This window comes from Lytechinus pictus, chromosome 11 (assembly GCF_037042905.1).
Source record: "Lytechinus pictus isolate F3 Inbred chromosome 11, Lp3.0, whole genome shotgun sequence".
Taxonomy (NCBI): Eukaryota; Metazoa; Echinodermata; class Echinoidea; order Temnopleuroida; family Toxopneustidae; genus Lytechinus; species Lytechinus pictus.
In genome coordinates, this window is record NC_087255.1 from 21,299,614 (window position 1) to 21,327,607 (window position 27,994).

Consider the following 27,994-nt stretch of genomic DNA (forward strand, 5'->3'; position numbering starts at 1 on the left):
AATTTGAAAATCTGAGTTTGGCCATTAATTTCTCCCAACTCCCAATTTTACACAATGCATATTTGACATCATTTAAAGATAATTTAATTCTCTTCACAGTGATGCAATGCTTACTATGACCATGCCATCACGAAAAGAGCAGGATTCAAAGTGTTGGATAAAGTCTCAATTGAAAAGCTGCAAAACGAGCAAAAAAGTTTTGAAATCTGATTTTGGCCATTAATTTCTCCCAACTCAAAATTTTACACAATGCATATTTGATATCATTCAAAAGATCATTTAGTTTCCTTTAAAATGATACCATGCTTGTTATGATCATGCCATGACGAAAAGAGCAGGATTCAAAAGTGTTGGATGATGTCTGAATTGGAAAGCTGCAAAACGAGCAGAAATAGTCATGAAGGGTTAATACAGAACATGATTCTTTTGTCTGTGTCAATTGAGATGAAAATCCATTCAAATCAAGACCCTGCTTCTTCATTTTTTAATGTTTTGTTGTGGTTTATGTAGTGATGTTTTTTTTTAAATGTGTTTCCTTGTGTAGAGGTGTGTTTGATTCCATGTTAATGTTGATGTTAAGGTGAATGAAAACAATTAAAAGAAACCACTGAGACACTCATCACCACGGAAAAAAGACCAGTGACCTTCAATATTGTGTCATTTTGCAACTTTTGAATTTGACCTTGATCATGTGACCCATAAGACTTGTCAGTTATACTTGATTACCCCTATATCCAAATTTTTTAAACTGTATCTAAATTTTGAAAGTTATGACAGCAATCTAATAATAATCTCCAAAATGGCCAAAGTTCAATGACCTTAGATGACCCTTGATTTTGGTCATGTGACCTGAAACTCGCATGAGATGTTCAGTGATACTTGATTACTCTTATGTCCAAGTTTTATGAATCAGATTCATAAACTTTAAAAGTTATAATGGCATTCAACAAATACCCCCAATTGGCCAAAGTCCATTGACCTTAAATGACCTTTGACCTTGGTCACGTGACTTGAAACTCAAGCAGGATGTTTGGTATAATACTTTAATAACCTTATGTTCAAGTTTTATGAACTGAGCTCATATATTTTCTTAGTTATGATGACATTTCAAAAACTCAACCTTGGGTTAAGATTTTGATGTTGATTCCCCCAACATGGTCTAAGTTCATTGCCCCTAAATGACTTTTGACCTTGGTCTTGTGACCTGAACCGCAGGCAGGATGTTCAGTAATACTTGATTAACCTTATGGTCAAGTTTCATGAGCTAGGTCCATATACTTTCTAGGTTATGATGTCATTTCAAAAACTTTACCTTCGGTTAAGATTTGGTGTTGACGCCGCCGCGGCGCGCCGCCGGCATCCATCTTTGAGTGCCCAAAATGTGCATTTCCTTCACCTTGATCGTATGAAACTCTTATCACTCGTAACAAAATCTTGATAACTCGTTCATAGCTCGCTTTAAGTCGTATAAAGGTCACTGCAACTCATACTAAGCTCGGTCTGACTCGTTTCGCGCTCGGTTCACTCGTACAGCAAGCGTAGTGAATTCGATGTTGAGTCTTTTGTCACTCAAGCAAATTCCAGAAAAAAATGTAAATTTCACGCGAGCTTGTGCGAGTTAAGGCGAGTTAGAGCTCGCGCAGCTCGCGTATGACTCGCAACTCCAACTCGCCAAAGTGGAAACCTAGATCTTCTATCTATCTATCTATCATTAATAAATAAGGATTGCAACTTATGTGCTCAAATAAAGCACATTCATATTATTTCAGATCAATAAATCATGGCCTAGAATTTGAAACTGAAACTCTTTTAATATAAAACCACAATAAAATGTATCCTGCTAGTTACCATGGAAACCTTTTATCATTCTGTAAATCATGCCTGGCTGTCTGTCATCTGGGGAGGGTGACATCAAGACTTTGTCCATCAACTTGTCGGATCTGACAACTCTCGTTGATTCTGATTTGCTGAGAGGAACTGCTACCATGGTTACTGGTAGATGTCGGATAAAATGGGATTTGTGGAATTAAACGTCTGACAAGTCCTTTCATGAAACGCTCCCATGAATTTCAAATCTTCTTCCCTCTCCTTTTCTTCGCAAAACGTCCGCCGCTTACCCTAGCGTTTCATCCACAGTTTTTCTTCTGACAGCTTTTCTTGATTTTGATTGGCTAAGATCCACTGTTACTATGGTTACTGACGGATTAAGTTCCTTTCGACGTGCGACAAGTCCTTTCAGGAAATTATCCCCTTACCTGGGGAACGTTTTTTTTTCAACATTTTGTACGTCAAGTTGTCGGAGGCTGACAACTTTGCTTGATTTTGACTGGCTGAGAGCACCATGGTAGCCGTCGAATAAAATGGAAATTGTAGAATTCAACGTCTGACAAGTCCTTTCATGAAACTCTCCCCTGAATTTAAAATCTCCATCCCCTCTTATTCTCCGGAAAATTATTGTCTGCCGTTTACTCCACCGGATCGATTCATCTACACATTTTTCGTTTCGGCTAAGAACTACTGTTACTATGGTAACTGTCTTATAAAACAGACTTTGTTGAACGAAATGTCTGACAAGTCCATCCACGGAACGCTTTCGGAATCTCAAAAATAGTGGAGAGATCACAAATCATGAATGAGAGAGGGGTACAACATAAGGGGTAGACAGATGTTTTAATGTTTTAAGGATAAACATGATTTGTTTTGATTAAAAGAATTCCTAATAATTTAACATGAACTAATTTGTATTTCTAGATAGGCTTATTCAATTTTTTCAACTGATCCTTACTCTAATCATTTTGCACTGTTTACCTTTCATTAATTGTCTTCCTGTAACTTTATAAATTTACAGATACTTTTATTGAATGATGACATTTGTGTTATATTTAAATGCCCCCTTATGTATATAACTGTTTTCATTCATGTGGATTATGAAATAAAATGAACTAAAACTTTTCATGCCTAATTGCCCCTCCCTACTTTTTGTTGTTGTAAATGTCAGTAGCTATCGACACTTTTGACACAAAGTACATCATATCGGCGTATGTTATGACAATCCTACTTGACAGCAATAAAACACGTTTAATAGTTAGGCTTTTAGTTTTATGGGCATCAAATATCATTGCACACTGATGAACAAATATTGAGTCCATTAGAGTCACAAACATTGCACTAGTTGAATTGGAATGGGCAAACAATAGATCTGATATTGCAGCGGCCCACCAGTCCATACGCGGCGTCTACGGCGGCCTATATAGACAATCGGAGCGGATGAACATTTCGAAAGGCTATAATTAGACAATTATCGGAAATTCAGGGGTGAAAAAAAGTTCTCGTATAAATCAAGACCTCGTAATATCAAATTTTCCATTTAGGTCTTAACTACACTGAAAACACTGTTAAAAATAATTTAAACAACGTTGTTTACTATTGCTTGGCACAGTAGTTGTTTTAACAGTGTAAACAAGTGTTTAAACTCTTAAACAACCATGCTTAATTATTCATAATTAGATATTTGAATTAAAACTTTGTTGTTTAAGATTTTAAACACCTGTTTAAAATGTTTTAAAAAACTACTGTGCGATTCACATTGTAAACAGCGCTGTTTGAATTATTTTTAACATCGAACAACTTTGCATATCTCTATATTGCTATATAGGCCTATTTAACTTGATTTTCATTGGCGAAGTTCAATTCAAATTATCAAAAATTTTGGGCCAACTTCTCCATGATATCAGATCGAGAGCAGACAACAGATTCAAAACTGTGTTACAAAATTACCATTTTGAGCAGTAAATGTAATAGCAATTAATAACGCATTAAAACTTTAACTTTCCACACACAAAGAGACTAACCGCCCTTTCACACGGTTAAAAAAAATCGTAATTTAAATGATTCCAGTGAAAAATAAGGCTAATGGCGAATTTTTAGCACGTGTGAAACCAAACTAAAACATGATTAGAAACACGAACGCTAATCACAGTCACGAATTCAAATTCTACTCTGGAGGTGAATTCCAGTTCCATTCCATTCAAATCACAGTTTTCGAGTGAGCGTGTGAAAGTCCGATGATTCTAAAGACGAATTTCAATCATAATTACAATGATGATTCAAGATTCACGTGTGAAAAGGCCCTAACTTATATATCGTTTTTACACTGACGTATTATTTTTTTTTCTCTTTAAACCTCTTTCGAGGGACTTTATTTACATCTCTATAATACAATTTACAAATCACAAAGTATATACAGTAATCAAATTAATCAATCAATAAATGAGTTCCAGCAATTTGTCAATTTCTTTTGTATTCTTATTTTTGGTAACATATTTTGACCTTAAATACCATCTCAGTTTCATTTTCAAATTCATCCATAATCTATTTACATTAACAAAGTAATAACCTTTTTTCATACTCGTTTCAATATAATTTCTGTAAATGGTGTATTGAGTAAAATTCAAAATGATATTAATTAACCAGTATTTCGGTTCTTGTATATTCCAACCTAAAATTACTATATTTTCATTAACACAGACCAGTACTTTAGAAACAGTAAGAATTGTGTCTTCTACCATTTTCCATAGAGGTTTTATATTCTCACATTTTATCAACATATGCATAATTGTTCCCTTAAGTAAACAAAGATTACATTTATCATAATTTTTCAAACTCAATTTAAATAAATTTGATTGGGACGGAAGTATTTTATGCAGGAGCTTAAAATTAAATTCTCTAACCTTGTTATCTTTTATTTGTCTAAGTTTAAAATACAGGACTTTGTCCCAATTAATTTCTATCTGAAGTCCCAAATAATTTTGCCAAAACATAAAGAAAGATGCTTCTGTTTTGTTATGTTCTAAATAATAATGATAATAATGCCTAGCTTTCAAGATATTTAAATCAATTAAATCACCATTTGATATTTCAATAAGATTAGGTATAATCGTTACTTCCTTTTGTTGTGCATTTGATCTATTTTCCAGCCAGGTGTTGGGAAATGCTTTCTTCAACTTTTGTAGTTCAAAATTGTACAATAATTTTCTGTTTTCAAAATCATCAAATACCGTATTGAGGTTTTTCCATTTACCTTCTTTTATAACATGATTTACCATCAATACACCAGACTTCCTCCATTTATTAAAATTTAGTGTTTCATTTTGTATTTTTATATTACTGTTATTCCATAAAACTTGTTTTGGAATATCAGTAATTTTAAAAAAATTCTGGTATCTCAAATTTGCCCAAACATATAGAAAATCGATATAAAAGGAGGGTAGATTATACCTTTTCCCTAAATAAACAATGTCTACACTATTACAATTATAATGTAAACATAATGGAAAACCACCAATCTTATTTGTCCAATAGGTAAAAAGAGTTTTCCATGCTCCCTTTATTTCATCCATATATTTATAAATCCATGCTAATCGAAGTGATGAAAATTTGGCTTTCATATCAACCATGTTTAACCCACCATCAATTTCTTTGTTTAAACATACATTTCTCTTAACTTTATTTTTTTTGGAATTCCATATAAATGTATATAATTTTTTATTCAATGCCTTTGAAATATAATCGGGCACAGGAACTGCCGAAGCAACATAAACAAATTGTGATGCAATTAAAATCTTAATGACGGATATTTTTCCAAAGTAAGTCAGATTTCTCATTTTCCATAAATTAAGTATATTTTCGACTTTTCCAAGTCTCCCTTCCCAATTTCTTTTTTCTACTTATTCAATTTTGTCTATCCTTACTCTAATCATTTTGCACTGTTTGCCTTCCATTGTCTTCCTATATCTTTACAGATATTGAATGATGACATATGTGTTATATTAAATGCCCCCTTATGCATATAACTGTTTTCATTCATGTGGAGCATGAACTAAAATTAACTGAAACTTTTCATGTCTAATTGCCCCTTCCCTACAATTTGTATTTGTAAATGTCAGTATAGATATCGACACTTTTGACACAAAGCACATCATATCAGCGTATGTTACGACAATTCTACTTGACAGCAATAAAACACGTTTAATAGTTAGGCTTTTAGTTTTATGGGCATCAAATATCATCATATTGCACACTGATGAACAAATATTGAGTCCATTAGAGTCACAAACATTGCACTAGTTGAATTGGAATGGGCAAACAATAGATCTGATATTGCAGCGGCCCACCAGTCCATACGCGGCGTCTACGGCGGCCTCGACAATCGGAGCGGATGAACATTTCGATAGGCTATAATTAGACAATTATCGGAAATTCAGGGGTGAAAAAATGTTCTCGTATAAATCAAGACCTCGTAATATCAAATTTGCCATTTAGGTCTTAACTACACTGAAAACACTGTTAAAATAATTTAAACAACGCTGTTTACTATGTGCTTGGCACAGTAGTTGTTTTAACAGTATAAACAAGTGTTTAAAATCTTAAACAACCATGCTTAATTATTGATAATTAAATATTTGAATTTAAACTTTGTTGTTTAAGATTTTAAACACCTGTTTAAAATGTTTAAAAAAACTACTGTGCGATTCACATAGTAAACATCGCTGTTTGAATTATTTTTAACATCGAACAACTTTGCATATCTCTATATTGCTATATAGGCCTATTTAACTTGATTTTCATTGGCGAAGGTCAATTCAAATTATCAAAAATTTTGGGCCAACCTTCTCCATGATATCAGATCGAGAGCAGACAACAGATTCAAAACTGTGTTACAAAATTACCATTTTGAGCAGTAAATGTAATAGCAATTAATAACGCATTAAAACTTTAACTTTCCACACACAAAGAGACTAACCGCCCTTTCACACGGTTAAAAAAAATCGTAATTTAAATGATTCCAGTGAAAAATAAGGCTAATGGCGAATTTTTAGCACGTGTGAAACCAAACTAAAACATGATTAGAAACACGAACGCTAATCACAGTCACGAATTCAAATTCTACTCTGGAGGTGAATTCCAGTTCCATTCCATTCAAATCACAGTTTTCGAGTGAGCGTGTGAAAGTCCGATGATTCTAAAGACGAATTTCAATCATAATTACAATGATGATTCAAGATTCACGTGTGAAAAGGCCCTAACTTATATATCGTTTTTACACTGACGTTTTATTTTTTTTTCTCTTTAAACCTCTTTCGAGGGACTTTATTTACATCTCTATAATACAATTTACAAATCACAAAGTATATACAGTAATCAAATTAATCAATCAATAAATGAGTTCCAGCAATTTGTCAATTTCTTTTGTATTCTTATTTTTGGTAACATATTTTGAACTTAAATACCATCTCAGTTTCATTTTCAAATTCATCCATAATCTATTTACATTAACAAAGTAATAACCTTTTTTCATACTCGTTTCAATATAATTTCTGTAAATGGTGTATTGAGTAAAATTCAAAATGATATTAATTAACCAGTATTTCGGTTCTTGTATATTCCAACCTAAAATTACTATATTTTCATTAACACAGACCAGTACTTTAGAAACAGTAAGAATTGTGTCTTCTACCATTTTCCATAGAGGTTTTATATTCTCACATTTTATCAACATATGCATAATTGTTCCCTTAAGTAAACAAAGATTACATTTATCATAATTTTTCAAACTCAATTTAAATAAATTTGATTGGGACGGAAGTATTTTATGCAGGAGCTTAAAATTAAATTCTCTAACCTTGTTATCTTTTATTTGTCTAAGTTTAAAATACAGGACTTTGTCCCAATTAATTTCTATCTGAAGTCCCAAATAATTTTGCCAAAACATAAAGAAAGATGCTTCTGTTTTGTTATGTTCTAAATAATAATGATAATAATGCCTAGCTTTCAAGATATTTAAATCAATTAAATCACCATTTGATATTTCAATAAGATTAGGTATAATCGTTACTTCCTTTTGTTGTGCATTTGATCTATTTTCCAGCCAGGTGTTGGGAAATGCTTTCTTCAACTTTTGTAGTTCAAAATTGTACAATAATTTTCTGTTTTCAAAATCATCAAATACCGTATTGAGGTTTTTCCATTTACCTTCTTTTATAACATGATTTACCATCAATACACCAGACTTCCTCCATTTATTAAAATTTAGTGTTTCATTTTGTATTTTTATATTACTGTTATTCCATAAAACTTGTTTTGGAATATCAGTAATTTTAAAAAAATTCTGGTATCTCAAATTTGCCCAAACATATAGAAAATCGATATAAAAGGAGGGTAGATTATACCTTTTCCCTAAATAAACAATGTCTACACTATTACAATTATAATGTAAACATAATGGAAAACCACCAATCTTATTTGTCCAATAGGTAAAAAGAGTTTTCCATGCTCCCTTTATTTCATCCATATATTTATAAATCCATGCTAATCGAAGTGATGAAAATTTGGCTTTCATATCAACCATGTTTAACCCACCATCAATTTCTTTGTTTAAACATACATTTCTCTTAACTTTATTTTTTTTGGAATTCCATATAAATGTATATAATTTTTTATTCAATGCCTTTGAAATATAATCGGGCACAGGAACTGCCGAAGCAACATAAACAAATTGTGATGCAATTAAAATCTTAATGACGGATATTTTTCCAAAGTAAGTCAGATTTCTCATTTTCCATAAATTAAGTATATTTTCGACTTTTCCAAGTCTCCCTTCCCAATTTCTTTTTTCTACTTATTCAATTTTGTCTATCCTTACTCTAATCATTTTGCACTGTTTGCCTTCCATTGTCTTCCTATATCTTTACAGATATTGAATGATGACATATGTGTTATATTAAATGCCCCCTTATGCATATAACTGTTTTCATTCATGTGGAGCATGAACTAAAATTAACTGAAACTTTTCATGTCTAATTGCCCCTTCCCTACAATTTGTATTTGTAAATGTCAGTATAGATATCGACACTTTTGACACAAAGCACATCATATCAGCGTATGTTACGACAATTCTACTTGACAGCAATAAAACACGTTTAATAGTTAGGCTTTTAGTTTTATGGGCATCAAATATCATCATATTGCACACTGATGAACAAATATTGAGTCCATTAGAGTCACAAACATTGCACTAGTTGAATTGGAATGGGCAAACAATAGATCTGATATTGCAGCGGCCCACCAGTCCATACGCGGCGTCTACGGCGGCCTCGACAATCGGAGCGGATGAACATTTCGATAGGCTATAATTAGACAATTATCGGAAATTCAGGGGTGAAAAAATGTTCTCGTATAAATCAAGACCTCGTAATATCAAATTTGCCATTTAGGTCTTAACTACACTGAAAACACTTAAAAATAATTTAAACAACGCTGTTTACTATGTGCTTGGCACAGTAGTTGTTTTAACAGTATAAACAAGTGTTTAAAATCTTAAACAACCATGCTTAATTATTGATAATTAAATATTTGAATTTAAACTTTGTTGTTTAAGATTTTAAACACCTGTTTAAAATGTTTAAAAAAACTACTGTGCGATTCACATAGTAAACATCGCTGTTTGAATTATTTTTAACATCGAACAACTTTGCATATCTCTATATTGCTATATAGGCCTATTTAACTTGATTTTCATTGGCGAAGGTCAATTCAAATTATCAAAAATTTTGGGCCAACCTTCTCCATGATATCAGATCGAGAGCAGACAACAGATTCAAAACTGTGTTACAAAATTACCATTTTGAGCAGTAAATGTAATAGCAATTAATAACGCATTAAAACTTTAACTTTCCACACACAAAGAGACTAACCGCCCTTTCACACGGTTTTAAAAAAATCGTAAATTGAATGATTCCAGTGAAAAATAAGGCTAATGACGAATTTTTAGCACGTGTGAAACCAAACTAAAACATGATTAGAATCACGAACGCTAATCACAGTCACGAATTCAAATTCTGCTCCGGACGCGAATTCCAGTTCCATTCCATTCAAATCACAGTTTTCGAGTGGGCGTGTGAAAGGTCCGATGGTTCTAAAGACGAATTGCAATCATAATTACAATGATGATTCAAGATTCACGTGTGAAAAGGCTCTAACTTACTAGTATATAATTTCTACACTGACGTATTATTATTATTACTATCATCATCGTCATTATAATTATCATTATTATTATCTGTACTAATATGATGATGATGATGATGATGTAGATGATGATTGCTATTATTATTTCAATTATTATTATAGTCATCATCATCATTACCATCATCATCTTCATGTTTTGGTGATATGGTATTGGTATGCTGTATGCCCCTTTCAGTTAAAAGAAAGACATAAATAAAGAAGAGTGTGAAAAGGGACGAGTGCCCTGCACAGGATTAAAAAAAAAATGTAACATGACAGAAATAAAACTTCATGGAGAGTCATGTTGAAGACCGAACCTGTTCAAATTTTCTACTTTTGATTTATATCATCTTCAGGACCGCCAAGTTGGTACAAAGAACATGGCATCATACAAACGAAATCAATAATTTAAAAAATAAAACATATTATGTATTATTAATATTATGTATTATTACATTATTTTGTTATCATTATCCTTTCACCATTAGATATCTATTGTTTGATGATTAATTATTCAGAAATTTGATGGTACACTCTCAGCCCCCCCCCCCCAAAAAAAGGTTCTTTGAAGGCTCTATGATATTCCCGCATTAGGAAACTTTATAGGTTCCCTAAAAGGACTTAAATTACCTTTAACAGTCACTTTGTGACATTTTGAGGTTCTTTATAATCTATTTAAGGTTTTTGAGCCAGTTGAGCAAAAACCTTTCATCCATTTTCTAGAATCCATTTTCTCGACCATGTCGACGTTTCCAAATACGGGACAAAAGGGTTCAAATTTGCCCTTTTTTTAAAGAGTGAAATTATTAAGAGTTTTTATCTCGTGCTACACTCTAAAACAGAGCGTAAAAAATTACCCAATATTGGGTAGAAAGGAAACATGCATGTTTACTGGGTAATTTTCCCCCACTATTGGGCAAAATGCATGTTTAAAGGGTAAATTTCAACGCAACATTGCGTAAAATTTACAAAATATTTGGTATCTTTTTACCCAACAAACATGCATGTTCCCATTAATTGGGTAAACTTTTGGTTTTAAGAGTGTACTATCGTCATGCAGATTCCTTTTTTGTGTCTATCACAGTATTTAAGCTTATTTGCTAATTAAGTAAATTCTGAGTGTCATTTATTTACACAAATGTGTTACTTCATTTAATCGGTAGCTACATGCAAGAAACCTTTGGCCTTCCCCCATTTTCAATTATTGTTTTCCAGAAACATGATCCATTCAGATTTTACTTCGTGGATGGTAAGGGAAATTTCAAAGTACTAGTAATATAGGAAACATACTGAAGACATAATTATTAAATAGATTCGGATGAAATATTTTAAACTATTTGTTTTCCTTTTCTGCAGAGGATGTATTTGGGAAAGATGGAATTCGCTGGTCCGCAACTGGGTTTATTCTCCCATCCAAAAGACGTGGGAACATCGTTCTTATGGATGACTCGAAAGGCGAAGGAGTCGGTAAGGTCATTGCGCAATTGGAATTGTGTGACTTGGGCAATTCCATCTACATACCAGTGTTGTAATGGGTCAGATGCATAAAAGTAGCATTTGCTTTTGCTAGGCTTTCAATTGCTTGATTCCGTATGCATAAAAATGAGCCAGCAAATGCTTTGCTAGTAAGTTCAAGCAATCCCTTGCTGACTGCTAGCATTTCCTTGACGATTAAACTATTGCTAAAAAGAGTATGCAAGCGAGCATTTTGCTTGTGCGTTTAAGCACATGCTTGGGGTTTTTCAAGCTCCGTCAGAGCAGCTTCAGCGTTTGCTTGATCAGGGGGTTCGCGTCTTTTAATCATGTTTATGCACCTGAGAGAGAACCCCAAGGTGTATACATTAGCCTACATGCACGTGTTTTCTTCGTAGTAAGTGTAAACCAAAAGTCAAATATGTATACGATATTTTTTTTAAGAAACAAGTTTGTTTGACACTACGTCTTAGGAAAAGATGTTATATGAAAGAAGCGGTAATTTGCACTGCCACACCTTTGCTTTTGAGTCCTGCCTTTTTGTGAGTTGTGTTCGCACTAGCATGACGTCGCTATTGTTCAAACGATAGCAATTGCTTTCTGAAGACAAGACAAGGGTTTTAGCACTAGCAGAGTGTTATGCATATGACATAAAGCATTTGCTGAGACATGATTGTTTGCTTGGCTAGCAATTGCTTGTGCTTGAAGCAATTGCTTACCAGCAACTGCCTGACCCAGTGCCTCGATGCTCGGCCTTGTACTTAATACTCCCTTAGACCTACATTTTCAATGCCTTGGCCTTGTCCTTGAGGATTTCCTGCCTTGACCTTGGTCTTGGCCTTAAGGGTTTGGACCTTGACTACAACACTGCAAGATACACAGTAAAATTGCTGTTTAAATTTTGTATACAACCGGTCTGAACTTTACAGGAGTTGTGTAAGAGTTTGGACAAGTTTTTTATTTAATCTTAAACAACAGTGTTTAAATTCTGATTATATTCAATCTGCAATAAAGTAATCATTGTTTTGAACAACTTTAGACACGTGTTTTAACTGTTAAACTTCTACTGTAAAAACATACAGCTTTGTATTCAATTTTTGAACAGCATTTTTACTGTGTATATCTCAAAGACTTTCAGTACAACGTATCAAGGTCTGAAAATATAGTTCTAAATGATTTTTTAGTCAGCGATTAATTAACTGTATAAATTTAAAATTTAATTTCAATTGAAAATAACTTGGGAATATGTATCAAAAGAGACTTTCCGATGTACATTTCTCAGAGTTCGATGAACACATTTTGATACAGATTAGCCTACGTTTCTTTTATAATTCCCTAAAGACTTTATGTTAAGAATTAAAAAGGAAACGCATTTATCTATTTCAAAGTGATTAGTGACATGGGTCTGATGCATAAAAGTAGCAATTGCTTTTTGCTAGGCTTTTGCTGAACAATAGCGACGTCACGCTGCAGCCTGACGTCGCTATCATTGTTCACACCGCTAGCAAATGCTTTCTGAAGGCAAGAAAAGGTTTCAAGTACTAGCAAAGGGTATAGGCATATGAAATAAAGCAATTGCTGAAGCATGATCTTTTGCTTGGTTATAGCTATTGCTTGCCAGCAATTGCTACTTTTTATGCATCTGACCCATTCCAAGTGACTGTTTGTCGATGGCTTGTTTGGTTTGTGTGAGTGTGTCGGTGTGTGTGTTGCTTGTGAGAGAGTGTGGGTGTGTGTTGGATTCCCCGGTGAGGAAGGGTGGAGGTAGGTGTGTAAGGGTATATTTGCAGTGTGTAATGTCTGGCTATCATTAACTGTGTGAGTAAGGGAGGGTGTGTGTTGACGGTGCGCGCGAGCATGACTTTGTAGAGAGGGAGGCTTGGTGTGTGTGGGTGTGTCTGCGTGGAAACGAACAGTGCGCCATATGAAATAGTGTCATTATTGGGGTTTTATTCAATTGTTAAAGGTAAATTGTGACATTGGTTTATTTCAAAACTTTCTTTTAGATTTCACTCTTCGCTTTTCAAAATACTCATAAACAAGTTCTGAGTCCATAAAATGTATTGCATTGGCCAAAAGAACTGTTTTTATTCTCAAAAAATATATAAAGAAGAGAAATTTTGCCAAGTGAGCTTTCTTTTGATGCAGATTTTGAAATTGACATAAAAAATGAAGAGCGCCACCTTGAGACCAAATGACATACATATTTGTATCTAGGATCGGAGAATATCAATGGTATTCCCCCACTGAAGCCAGACTTAAGTGTCGATGCTGATTACATATAACGGCGAAAAGGCAATGCACAATGAACACAGAACTTACATAAAACAGTAATGTGAAGGATGTTCAATGAAATCACCTTTTCACACATTTTCTTAACCCTTTGTCAGATTTATTTGTAGACACATGGGCTCACTCCTCAGTGTAACACCTCCCCCACCCTCGTTTATCGATGAGAAATTAAACACATCAATTGTGCTTGGATTGTTTTTTTTTATCATTACTCCAGAGGGGAAACACGGGAATTTACAATCAGACTCCAGTGAACGGACTTTCATCATTGATTTATGGTTCAGTAGCACTTTGATTAAAAAAGAAAATGTTTAAATCACTTATTATAAAAGAAAACACTAAATTCCCTGTTCTGATTATGTTTTGTCCAAAGTTTGATTAACGTCATATAAGTACCTTTCTCTCGGTCTTCTTTCTTGTTTTCTGTCTGTATGTGTCTCGATCTACCCCTTCTCTATCCCCTTCATCTTCTATTTCCCTTCCTCTTCTCTTTATCCCCCCCCTCCCCCTCCCCCTCTCTCTCTCGTCCTTTCTCTCCCTTTCACTCACTCTAATATCATAGGCAAGTCGTATGATATCACAACGTCGAAATGCAACATGGGAGTATGGTCCTACCACCGTGTTCGCTGGCACGATGTCAACGGCGACGGTCGTAAAGACGCGCTCACGTCCAGACTGCGTTTCGATTTCACAAGTAAGCATTGTTCTTGATAGTTGATTGAGATTTCATTTTGACTGAGTTGTCCTTTCCAAATTAGAGGCCTAAAAAATAAATTTTTAATCGTTAAGTTCCGCTTTTTAGGCCACCCAGTATACTAGCTCTCAAGTAAGATTTTGGCTATCGTTATTAGATTTTTTTATTATTTTTGATGGAATAACCTCAGTTAGTTGGAAAAACCCTTAAAAATGTTGAAATCAATACCAACATGGAATATTTCTGGGCAGTATTTTACCCAATGAGGGAAGCATATTGTCCAGTAAATTTAAAAAAAATAGCAGCAATTACTTTAGAATGGGCAAAATTTTCATCACACTGGATTAATAAACATGCCCATAATAAATGCCCGATGTTGGTCGGACTCATAATTACCCTCATGGAGCATTTTACCCAATATTTTTGAGAGTGTACATATAGTAATTGCGCAATATAAATATGCAATTATTATTATTCATGAAGTTGGTTTAGAGAAGGCTGAGATGGTTTGGTTGGAGCACCCTGAAGATCCGTTCAATGGTGAACCATGGAACATCAATTACATGTACGATGGACCTGATGCATTCTTCACACTGGTCAATCTCACGACACCTGATGGCACATTTGAGGTAATACTCTACCCAATATTACTGACAAAAATTCGATATATTTCTTCATTGTCACTTATTTTTAATTATGTGTTTTATTGGCCTTATAATCACAAACGCAGTCACATTTACCTATCATTGATTTTCGTAAACTTATAAAAAAAGAGAGTTATATAATTCTTCTCTTCCATCTTAAACACCTACATCTTTTCTAAAACTTTCCTCTGTACTAAATCAGTGTCATATGTCCTCATATCAGGAAATTACGGTAGCTGATTTCCGCCATTTTTTTTCTAGATTACGGCGTTGTAACGTCCTAAATTAATTACGGCTTTATATCGCCCTATTACAGCGTTATAATGCCCCTAAGTAAATTACGGCGTTATTATGTCCTATTACGGCAATATAACGCCCTCAAAGGCCCGTTTACACCGCATCCGGCACGGCGACCGTGCACGGCATTCCGGCACGGCATACGGCACGCCGTGCTGTTTTCCAGTTTCCACTGCCCCACGGCACGGCAATAAAGCCGTGCACGGATCCCGTCCAGCAGGCAAAAACCGTCCAATGTACTTATGAAAACCCAAGGCAAAGAAGCCTGCTTCAGGCGTGGCAAGAAGTAATTTTTAAGGATTTTCGTGTATCTATGTCCTATGTATAAATTAATCTTGTCTTGAATTCCACCAAGAAGCATCAATCTGACGGACTGCTCATTGGACAGACACAAATATTCTTTGTTATTCACTCATATCTATACGGGAATTGATCGTTCTATTTAAATGTAATTGAATTTTGTCATGATTAATCTTTTTATTTTACACTTTGCTTTCCATACTTCACTTCCCATTTCTATGCCATTGTCACCTGTTCATCTCATTCCTTAGTTTATCTCATTCCTTACTCCTTAGTTTATATATCAGATTCTAATGCCATTACAACTCCACATGTTTCTAGTGTCTTCTCATTTATATTCAGAACATTCTTCTTCATTCATGACCTCGTGCTCATTGGTTCACCTTTCACCCTTAGTTCTTCCACTTTTCTTGATTCTTCTATTCTCTCTGTTTCTATTAGTTAAATTGGTTATACGAAATTATTTCTGAACATATTTGAATACGGTATATTATTTGTTTAAAGGTCAAATCCACCCAAGAAAACTGTTGATTTGAATAAATAGAAAAAAGTCAAACTAGCATGATTCATGCAGAATCGGATATAAGAAAGTTATGACATTTTAAAGTTTCGCTTATTTTCACAAAAGAGTGATATGCACACCTCAGTGATATGTAAATGAGACAGTTGATGTCCCTTACTATTTCTTTTTTTTTATTGTTTGAAAAATACAATATTTCATTTATTTGACAATAATGACCAACTTGACTAAACCAATGCTAATTCTACATGTTCAGGGAGGAATTAATTGTTGTTTCTCTTGACAATGAGAAGAAAATTACATTTCATATTTCATATAAATAAAATACAAAATAAATAGTGAGCGAATGACGTTATCAGTCTCCTCATTTGCATACCGATCAGGATGTGTATATAACTGTTTTGTGAAAATTAAGCGAAACTTTAAAATGTCATAACTTTCTTATTTTACATCTGAATTTGATGATATTTTCAGTGTTATGCTTGTTGGATGTTTCTCTTTTATTCAAATCAACTTTGTTGTTGGGGTGGATTTGTTTTTTAAAAGCAATGCCAAGTGAGGTCTGGCCCAATAAATAAGAGCAACACTGGACTTCATTTTGTCGACATCTTTATTTTGAGTTTAGTTCAGCTCCAAATATATTTTAGGTTCTTCAGCAATCTACATTATATTTGTTGTTGAAAAAAAAGTGATGCTCATTAATTTATTACAGAAAAAAATAATACGAGATATATAAACAACAAAAAATGCATGGGGCGTCAAAAAATTTCTTGAAGATGAATGTATTCTTTTTATTTCACAATCAACTTTCTTTTGTCAGTATTCTTCATGTCCAGGGGCCCATTTCAAAAGTACTTTAACATTATGGCAACTACCATGGAAACCACAATTATAATTGGATGTTGCGCCATATTAAAGACAAAGTTATGATAGTTGTACCTCTCTATGAAACAGGCAACAGGAGTGTCATTGCCATTCTGTTTAGAGATGAAATTTTGTTTCTAACATTTTGTCATATTTCAAACAATCCTAGATCTCTGTTTCCAAAATAAAACATTAGTCCAGAAACGTTCCGTCCAGTACCCATCATTTTTATTTTCACAGTAACTGGTTTCATGTATTGATATTTGATAGTGCATTACTAGTGATCATGTTAATACATGTATTTGCATGAACCAAATTTCTGTGATGTGCAAAATGCTCAACTTCTCTATCTGTGAACAAATCCTGAATTTAAATTCAAGTATAATTTAAGAAATAAATATATTTTTAATAAATGGTGAACATGCTCAGACGATATTTTCCAGATCTACAAAAGAGGAAGATCATAATCCTTCACAATCGTAATTTCTGCAAATTGAGACTGACTTGCAACTGTAACAATGGGAGATGTACATTGGCGGTGGAAGCCAAAAAATAAAAAAAAGGTTATCAACTAAAAATTTAGGGGGGGGGGACCTGTCCCCGCTTCCGCTGCCTATGGAGATGTCAAAGTGAAAAATTCAAGTGGAAATTAGAATAACACATTTAATGGTGTCGTTGTTTATAATACGATATCAGTCATTAAAGTTGTAGATTTCCTGCAAATGATTTATTTCATATGGATTTATCATAAGTAATTCAGATGTAATCATATATACACCGCTTTTAATTTGTTGGTGATGCTGCATGTCTGACATTGCATCTTTCATGTTACAATCGAAAGAGTATTGAGTGATGTCAGAGCATAGAGCTATTAGCTCCATGGTCAGAGGGAATAAGATATCAGCTCTCTTTTTAGCGGTGGAGCATAGCAAGTTAGAGCATTTTCTGTTAACTTTTTTTTTAATCTACGAAACATATTTGGATTCTTAAATTGTGAGATGTTTATAACATCAATAAGAATCGACTTGGAGTTAGATGACACAAAAACTTTAATTCCTATAGTAGTATGTTCAATGTTCAGACGACCGAAATTTAACCTCATAGCAATGGAGCTGGCATTGAGGTAACTTTTACAGTGTGGGACAATGGGGGACAAGCTGGAGAAAAATTTATCTACAGTTATGTTGTCACCATGACTATCAGTGCTTTGAAAATACTGCAACATTGTGTCCTCGATTTGAAGTGAAGTTGGGATTTGAAGACTGGACTGATGTTGCGGACGTGCCTGAGGATGATGACGAGGAAGACTGACCCACGTTGTGGACAGATGTCACCCACCATTCTCCTGCTCAGTTTCTTCCTGCTTGGTACAGGCTTCTCCTGGTGTGTCCACATCAAACACAGGATCCAAGATTGAACTTGTTCTGCTGACAGAAAAATCATATATATGTTCAAATTTATTTCATATGTTTTACTCATAATAATGAATACTAAAAAAATTGACTCTCATGTACCAAGTCGATACAGTTTGTCTGTTCTTTACTTCATTAATATTCGAAACATCTTTAGTTTTATTTTATTATATTATATTTTTTTAAGGGTAATTTTCTGAAGGTAAATGGCTCTCACTTTAAGGAAATGCAAAACCCATTAACCTGTACTATTTTACACAGGTAGTCAAGTACAAATATGATAAATCATATTGAATGAAAATGTGGATGTATAATTACAGGAAACGGGTTAATGTAAACATGAGAGAATGAGCCAATCATCAATGTATAATTCAAAATGATTTGTATAGTTTGTATGAGAGCGCTCATATCCACCCTGCAGAGTGCACAAAGTGCAAATTAATACCATAGCTGTTGCCCGACCGTTTCCTGTCAGAACCCAGAAACTAAACCTGGGTTAAGTGAAGCACAATATCAGAATTCATATTTATAAAATACATTTCTTTGCATGAATTCAAATTGATATACACATATTCTCTCTTCCCTGGGATAAGAAAACAAAATATTGAATATCTTACTCTCGATTATGTATGTGGGGAAGTAGGAATTCCATTGCCTCACTGTACTTGTATTTACGTGCTGCATTTGAGGGAGCTCCGTCACCACTCTTCCTCTCCATTTCTGTCGTTTTTTAGGAAGTTGTCCCTCAACTCGCTACGTCACCTTAAAATAATGAAAAAACAACACGAAATCTAATTCCTATAACCTCTGAAAATTTTCATTTCTGTTTATGACTCATTTCAAGCCCTACCCACCCCCCCCCCGAAATATTTCAATGTGAAATTGGACAACATGCTTTTGATAGTAAAGAATTTTGCCTCCATTTTTTTTGCTTGTAAAAGTGACGTGATATTTATATTACGTATTTGTGAGGAGGGGTTGGTATATATTTTTTGGTCCACATCACAAAGCAAGGTCTCTTTCTGCATTTACATACCCTTGCTCTTGTGTCTCATTTAATTTGTTATTTTTTTTAAACACCAGACTATTTTACACATGTGCAAACAATTTCAAAAATGGCCATAATGACCAAAACTTACCATTGGTATTCATTGAATTACAACAACCAGAAGTTAGCTACAGTTGTTAGATTGTGAACTTGATTTGCTTTCAAACATCCACATACAAATATAACTCTTTTACATTGTTCAATATTTTTCTTCAAATTGATAGTGAAAAAATCGTGAAGTTCGAAAAAAATTAATATGACGTAAAATTATACCAACCTGAGATTACAAGCTGACGCCCAATGTCATGTCATACATCATTTTTTTACTTCTGTATCCTTGAACAGCTCCAATCTCTTGTCATACAGGAATGGATTTTCCTACACTTCTAGGATAAGGGCTTCCTCCATGTTGGTTATCTGTCATGCAACACATTCCATATAAATTTTGTTAGCAAATAATAATAATAAAGGTTTAAAGAATTGCAAAAGCGATTAGTGAAAGGCCAGTGCCCAATCAGCAATTTCTTACATTTACATTGTAACTGGCAGGCTTGCTGATCAGGGTCCAATTTTTATAATGCACAAATAGAAATTCTCCTAATTGAAATGATTTTGCTTAGTTGTAGAGAAAAGTGATCGTCTAGAAATTCCTTCAAGAGCTTGAAATAATAATTTTTTATCATTTGAAAAGTACATGTAAACATAGGGTCATGTTAAGAAAAAAAAAAGATAGAGGCACAATTTTTTGCCTCCATGAGAGCCTATAAGCTAAGCCGTATAATGTTTTTTTAGGGATGAAATGTTTGTTGAATAAAATGTCAGCAAATTATGTCTTCTCTGTATAGTATACGTACCCAATCACTTCAGCCCCCCCCCCCCCAAAAAAAAAAAAAAAAAAAAAAAAAACCAAATAAGAAATAAACCAATGAAAAAAGAATGAAATTACACAAATAAAGCAATCAATTTTTGGAACAGAAATGTGCAGATTTAAAAGTTATGCCAGCACACAAAGGACATATTTCATATTGAAAAGGGGTCACTTTTGTTCTGGGGGATTTCTATTTCGGGCAAACCAGTGCCAACCCAAACCCCTTCCCATCGCCCCACGATTGAGCTGCCCCTGGATAAAGGAAAGTGCGCTCATTTTAAAATCCTTTACATAATAACAGACTGACAATTTTTGACAAACTAGAAACAATAACTTTTTTTAATGCAAGTTCTCTCCAAAATTATAGTAGCCTAAATTTAGTGACTAGGCCTAGACTCTATATTTCAATGAAAACAATGTCTAACGTTAATTAGCTAAGCCTAAGTATGACGTCATATGGGGAGGATTTAGAGTCTAGGTTTTTACATTATTTATTCGTAGGCCTAGTCTTTTCCAGAGAGTTTGTGGGAAATAACTAAGTTAGCCTTACTCCTTAGCCTTCCACCATTTGTTTCGATCTAGAACAGATCGACCAGAGGGTCCCACAAAAATATGGTCAAACTGAGCAATCGGTCTAACTTCTTTCAGTTCAGGCTACCCAAGTTTCACCACTCCAGATCCCCTCTTAATTATTAATTCCTTGCCACCCTCCTATCTGCCACTCTTGCTGCTGACAAAACGACTCAGTGCCTAGCTCTCATCTATTATAGACCCTACTACTAAAACTAAAGTACTACTACTAGGCTAGGCTAGTCTATATCTTAATATAAATAATTCATCCCGGAATTCATCATATTCGTTCAGAGGTCTAACTTACATGTACTAGTGTTACTAACGTTAGACCTATGTGTAGACTCTAGACTACTGAGGCCTAACGTTAGACCAACAACGTACAGGTCTAACTTTTGTTAACGTTAGTTATAGGTCTACCTAACGTTAGATCTTACTATAACTTAGTAACGTTAGGCCTAATGTTACTGTTAGTTAGACTCTACTAAGTCTAACTAAGTTAAAGATAAATGCCAGTTGTGGTAACGATTTCAAAATGAGTTCGTACAGTCTACAGAATCCAATGAAATGACCACCAAAGTGTCTGTTTGTATAAATAAAAAATATGTGCCAAAGGATTCCGGAAGAAATTGTGTAATTGCTGAGAAATTAGCAAATAAGCACGGGATTTGGGTCAAGCGTCGGGCCGACATTCAAAGCAATAATTTTTAATAGTACACTGTCCCACGTGCGCTTATCTGTGTTGGTGATCTTCAGTATGAACATTTTTCAGCGTAGATTTCAAGATTTCACAAAGTTCAGTTCATGTAACTGTACCAGATCTAGATCCTCGATTATATAGTGACAATTAAGCTCGGTTTTACACACTTTCTCGTGAAATCAGTGTTTCCTGCAACTACTTTCATTTATCTTAGTTTAAGTCCTAACTTTTTTTATTTAGTAGGCCTAGGCCTAATTACGTTAGGCCAGTCTAATTGATTATCGAGTCTAACATTAGGTCTATAACGTTAGATCTAGATGTAACTTAGGCTAGGATAAACATCTAGCCTATCTAAATTAGATAGGAGCCTATATCTTGTTAGGACTTAGAGTTAGACCGAGTCTAAGCCTAAGCCTAAGGCTAAGGCTAAGCTAACTTACGTTAGATCTTCGTTAGATCATAACGTTAGGCCCTATCCCAGGCCGGCCTTATATTATTTGGCCTTATTTTCTTGTGCTCTACTTTCTGGGGCTCGGTTCTACAGTATGCGAAATGACACTTGTTCTTAATTAGTTGCTTACCAGACCAAGAATTGCAAGATCAAGTCCTCCTTCAGTCACCTCTCTTCAGCAGGTAATACACGTAGACCTACGTGTATGTGCGATTTTGCATTTAACACGTAAACTCCCATAGACTATCACCGCAGGCGATTTGTCGCTTGATCAGAAAATATGTGGGCAATGACGTAATTTATCTGGACTGTGATTGGCCAGAAGTGAAAAAACCGTGTGCCGTGCTCTGAAAATGGCTTGCTGATCGATCTGCAAATCCGGCAAATTACGCCGTGTTGTACAATACGGCATGGCACCGTTGAAGTGGAAACAGTTTCATAGGATTTAGTGGGGATCGATTTTTTTTGCCGTGCCGGATTGCCGTGGTGCCGTGCACGGTCGCCGTGCCGGATGCGGTGTAAACGGGCCTTTAGACGGCGCTACATCGCCCTGATACGGCACGTTTACATTTTAATGCATAATAAAAATTTTCACAATGTAATGTGTGCTCGTAGAAAAAAAATCAACATTTTTCTCCCTATTTCCCTTCCACCATCAATTTCTTCTCCTCTCTCTTTCTCTGCCTCTCTTCTCTCTTCCACTATTTCTATTCCTATCTGCATTTCCTGTATCCACTCATCTCAGTTCGGATAAGTTTATTCTTATCTAATAAATGTGAACATTATATGAATGTAATTTTTATAATTCTAAGTTATTACGTCTTGCCATTTGTCACACAAATCATTAAGACATTGTTCAGCATAACCGGGTGTAATCCCCCTCTCTCTCTCATCTTCCTTCCTTTTTCTTGCTTTTCTCTTTTTCTTCTACATCTCACATTCCATTTATCAGCTCTATCTGTCTCTCTTTACAAACACACCCACTAAACCCATATTCTTGTATTATTTTTTACAATCTAATATCAGGTTTAAATTGACATATTTCTTACAAACGAGAAAATCTAAAATGATAATTGTAACACATCAGGTATATTTACATGTACTTTGCATATTTTCCTATTTGATCAGTGAGCATCGATTTAAATTTATTTATGATATACTTTGTTACATATATGTCTATATTGAAATTTGTCCGTAGTACTATAAGTTATTTTTACCTTGTTATTGATTATTTTGTTTGAAATGTAAACTTTTGCAATTCGGCTTTTGCCGCAAAGAAAGTATTTTTAATAAACCATTTTGAATTGAATTGAATTGAATAATATTTCTTTCTTTCTTGTTTTCTTTTTTTTTCCTCTAGGCTATTATATCTCCTGGGTATTTCTTACAGACATTGTTTGTACATTGGATTGAAGGTAAAAATAATAGATTCACGACTTTTAGTTATTGAGGGTCAGTAAATATCAAACGTTTATTAAATTTGTCGATTTATTAATTTGTTTCATATTTTACTGATTGAATATATGGTTGATAGATTGAAATATGATTGGTTGAATTATTAGTTAGTGATCGATTTATTCTAGATTTTCCAAATGATGTGAAGATTGAGTGGTGAACATAATGAAATCCTTGTTAAGCACTTTAAATTGAATAAAAATCAAATCTTCTTCTATATCCTTATAGGTCCTGCCACTGATTGGTCAAAGCCTGATCGGATCTACTCTCGAATTATCGATGCGGTTGTTGGAGAATCCTACTTTGATGCATACGTAAGCCTGTGACCTGCCGCTGCCACCAGTAGCGGCCGTTATGTTCTTGAAGTTCATTCGAACCCCAAGATCAAAGCAGATACTTAATCATAATAAAAAATAGTTAAGATGATCGGCAGGATCGTTTGGGTGTGAATAAAGCCGGCGTGGCATCACGGGAGAAGGGCGGCCGTCCTTATGATTTTTCAAGTAGGAATTAAAAAGAAAAAGAAAAAAATGACCCTATCCTTGCTGGAAACAACATAATGCCGTAGGGCGTGTAACACAGGGTATGGAATCATTGTCTATAGATAAAATGGAGCATTTAGGCCTAATACTACTTTATAGTGTGAATCACACAATGTGAAGACTCTAAACACACTGCGAACACATGCACTCTCAACACACTGAATATTCTGTGAACTCACTGCGAATACACTCTCAACACACTGAATATTTTGTGAACACACTGCAAACCCACTCTCAACACACTGAATATTCTGTGAACACACTGTGCACACACTACAAACACACTGAATATTCTGTGAACACACTTTGAACACACTGCGAACACACTCTTTTCAACACACTGAATATTCTGTGAAAACACTGCGAACACACTGAATATTCTTTTAACACACTGCGAACACACTCTGAACACACTGAATATTCTGTGAACACACTTTGAACAGACTGTGAACACACTCTGAACACACTGGATATTCTTTGAACACACTGTGAACACTCTTTGAACCCACTCTGAACTTACTGCGATCACTCTGTGAACACACTGTGCAACACAATGTGAACGCACTCTGAATACACACTGAAGACACTAAACACTCTGAGCACAATCTGAACATACTGTGAACACTCTGTGAACACACTCTGAAAACACTGTGCGACACACTTTGAACATATTGTGAACACACTATACCTTTATTTATGTGAACACGTGTGCACACATTCTAAATACACTGTGAACACTCTGTGTACACACTCTTAACATACTGTGAACACACTATGCGACATATAGTTTTCTTTCCATCAAGGAATTATCCGATTGAGAAATAATGACGTCACATCTAATTCGTCTTGCACCCCCCCCCCCCTCCCCTCCCTCCCCCTTATCAAAATATTCTAACGCCACACTTGTGTAAAAGTAGACGTTGTTGAAAATATTGATTTTCAAGACAAATCTCTGAAACGCTTCGAGCTTGTTTTTGTTCTCTCGAGAAACTGTTTAACATAGTTGTTCATCTATTTAGCGTGTACATGTACGTGCAAATTAGTTAATGTATTCAAATGTTAAATAGCTTTTGTACTTTGATAAGGTTGGGGTGAAAATTTTACATACACAGAGGAAAATCCATGCGAATTTTCAATTTGCCCAAATCGTAAAATGTATCATATATCCTTACAAATTTGGTATCAATCAAAAGAGTTAATCAAGCTGTTTTGTTTGATTTGTCGGAAGCAGCTTCATCCATTCGTCTTATCGATTTAAATCGCTTATTCAATGTTTTATTATCTTTTCTAGGTAACAGATGCAAACCGTGATGGACGCACTGATGTATTAGTCACTGCAAGCAGGTATGAAACATATAACATCAGGGCTCTGTTGCATAAAATTACCATTATGGTAACTTTACCATGCAATGGTGACCTGCATGGAATCCTTGACTTTGATTGGCTGCTGATCATCGTTACCATGGTAGCTACCATTGGATGTCAGAGTTACCATAAACAGGGCCCAGATTTTTCTTTTTTTATAGTGAGTGACTTTGAAATAACGGACGACCCCCCCCCCCCTTTCATCCACTTTTGCGAGGGGTTAAAATTTGATGCTGAAATATTATGAGTGAAAATAGATTTCTTGCGGTGTTTGGGGGAGTACGAGATTTAGCCTCTGAATAATCGAAAAAGATCAAGTTTTTTCTATTATATGAAAATAACTTTTCTAAGTAGTGGCGTAGTGTGAATTAAGGAAACAGAAAGAGAGAAGAAACTACCTGCTCCCTGTTTTTTTCTAGCGAATACACATGCGACGCAGAACAAATTCGAGAACTATTATGTATTTAAAATGTCCATCAAATGGCAAAGAAAAGCTTGGAGGTCTTTGTCGAAAATTGGTGAACCGGAACAGCAGTTTCGTTCTAATTTTTGGATTTGACGTTTTTCTATAGTTCAGGACGAAACTGCTTTTTTTTATTCACCATTGATCGATAAAAACTTCAAGGTTGTTCATTGTCATGAAGGGCATTTGACAATACAATTTCTATGTCCTTGAAAGCGTTCTACGGAAGGAGGTCAATGCATCAAAGTTATGGTAGCTTTGCCATTCATTTCCTGTTTCAATGGAATCATTGTTTTTTTATTGCGCGCTGATTATCATCGATCTCTGTACCATAGGATATATTTACAGATGTTAAAGTTACCATATGAATTTTAATGAAACGGGAACTGCCCGTGAATATAAGCAATAAATAAAAATGATAGTAACAAAATTATTGCATGGCGCATATCACAATTATGATTATAATTTCCCTACGTGCTCCCAAAGGACTTGGTTATTATTACCCAGACTTTGAATTTAATTTTGACAACATATATTATCATCTACTCATCAAATCTAGCAATTTTTTTATGAAAATGGGTCCCAGGTAGTAAAAGACGAAGACGCGATGAAACATTATTAATAAGTTTTCAACTGATTTTCCAGTGTATGAGTATCCATCATGGAATATTATCACAGTGATTTTTCATTCACCTATTCATTTTTAATTAGTTTTTCCTGTTTTATTGGTTTTAACGAGATAACAATTACAAACAATATAGGCTGAATGGTTACAATTATTATTGTTCTCATAGTGAAGTCAACGGGAAACTGCTCGCCTTTGAAATCCCCGATGATTTCCGTACCGAAGAATGGACTCGTCACCTGATCGCGGATGGTTTTGTCCCAATCTTATCCCAGGAGGGCCAGGGCTCGCCAGGCATCGTACTCCCCATCTACGAGAAAACTACAGAAACAGAGTAAGAGACAACTGAAATCATTGGCGAACTAGGGGGCGGGGTGGACCCTCAAAAAGTTTATCGACTATTCAGGGCTTATTACACCACTGACTGAAATAATAAATATGCAATTCTCCAGCTTCAAGCAGATAGGAAGGGGGGCATGAGGCCCCCCAAAAAAAATGTGACTGAGAAAAAAAAAGAAATATAAATAATTTGACAAGGTTGAGGGTTACATTGCGAAATAATTTTCTAGATGATTATCATACTCACATTTGTCACAAAATTAGACTTTCATTTTAAAATGTCATTCCCAGTATGCCATGTCCTGCCCATTAACATGATTTACTCATATGCCATTGACTTCATGAACATATTACCTCAAATCACTCTTGCACTCTATTTTCAGTAACTTCTTATAAAAACTTTAAGACGTTTAAAAAGGAATCATAAACATAATTAGAATTACACTTGGGCCTATAAACGAGGAATTTTACTATTATAGGGCAATAATGACAAATTCTAATTAGTAGCGCTCTGTTTAAGTGTGTATAGGCCTAAAATAAACGTAACAGAGCATACAATATGTGAGAAGTTTTATAGAGTTTGACTGATTGCGAGCAACATCTAAAGACCAACCGAAATGGATTTTCTCCCTTATATGCCTTTTAATAATCTCTCTCCTTCTCTCTTCTTTTTATCCCATGCAGCAAAAAGCCCCTTCTTCTCCTCACAGGCGATGATGACGGCAAAATCTACATCTTTGAGAGCGAGGACTACGATGACGTCACCAACTGGAACTACAACGAAACTATCATCTTCAGCGTGCCCGGAACGGTGGGCGCGATGTCCGTTCAAGACATCAACGGCGACGGATACAATGAGATCTTCATCCCCGGTTATTCCGTCAGCAGATTCCACATCTATACCTTTGCGCCTTAATGATGTCACAATACTGAATGATGATAGTAGGTGCTTTGACCGGGATCCCGTTTCATAAAAAGCTGAACATTCCGAAATAAAATCTTGAAAT

At 34.8% G+C, this 27,994-nt stretch overlaps 1 protein-coding gene and 1 long non-coding RNA gene across 2 annotated transcripts; one reads left to right on the forward strand and one right to left on the reverse strand.

Annotated features, from left to right (window-relative positions):
• Nucleotides 1-1,877: 1,877 nt before the first annotated feature.
• LOC129271964 (uncharacterized) lies at nt 1,878-27,994 on the forward strand. The gene is made up of 9 exons (XM_064107056.1): nt 1,878-1,995; nt 11,422-11,532; nt 14,393-14,524; nt 15,008-15,153; nt 23,559-23,613; nt 23,882-23,967; nt 25,487-25,539; nt 26,818-26,982; nt 27,672-27,994. Exons 1-9 carry the CDS (start codon nt 1,878-1,880, stop codon nt 27,901-27,903), a joined length of 1,098 nt encoding a protein of 365 aa, XP_063963126.1. The 3' UTR covers nt 27,904-27,994.
• Nucleotides 18,115-20,026, reverse strand: LOC129272927 (uncharacterized). Its single transcript, XR_010295180.1, has 3 exons — nt 19,887-20,026; nt 19,179-19,323; nt 18,115-18,573 (listed from the first exon to the last, which is right to left on the reverse strand). It is a non-coding gene; the product is annotated as an uncharacterized LOC129272927 (long non-coding RNA).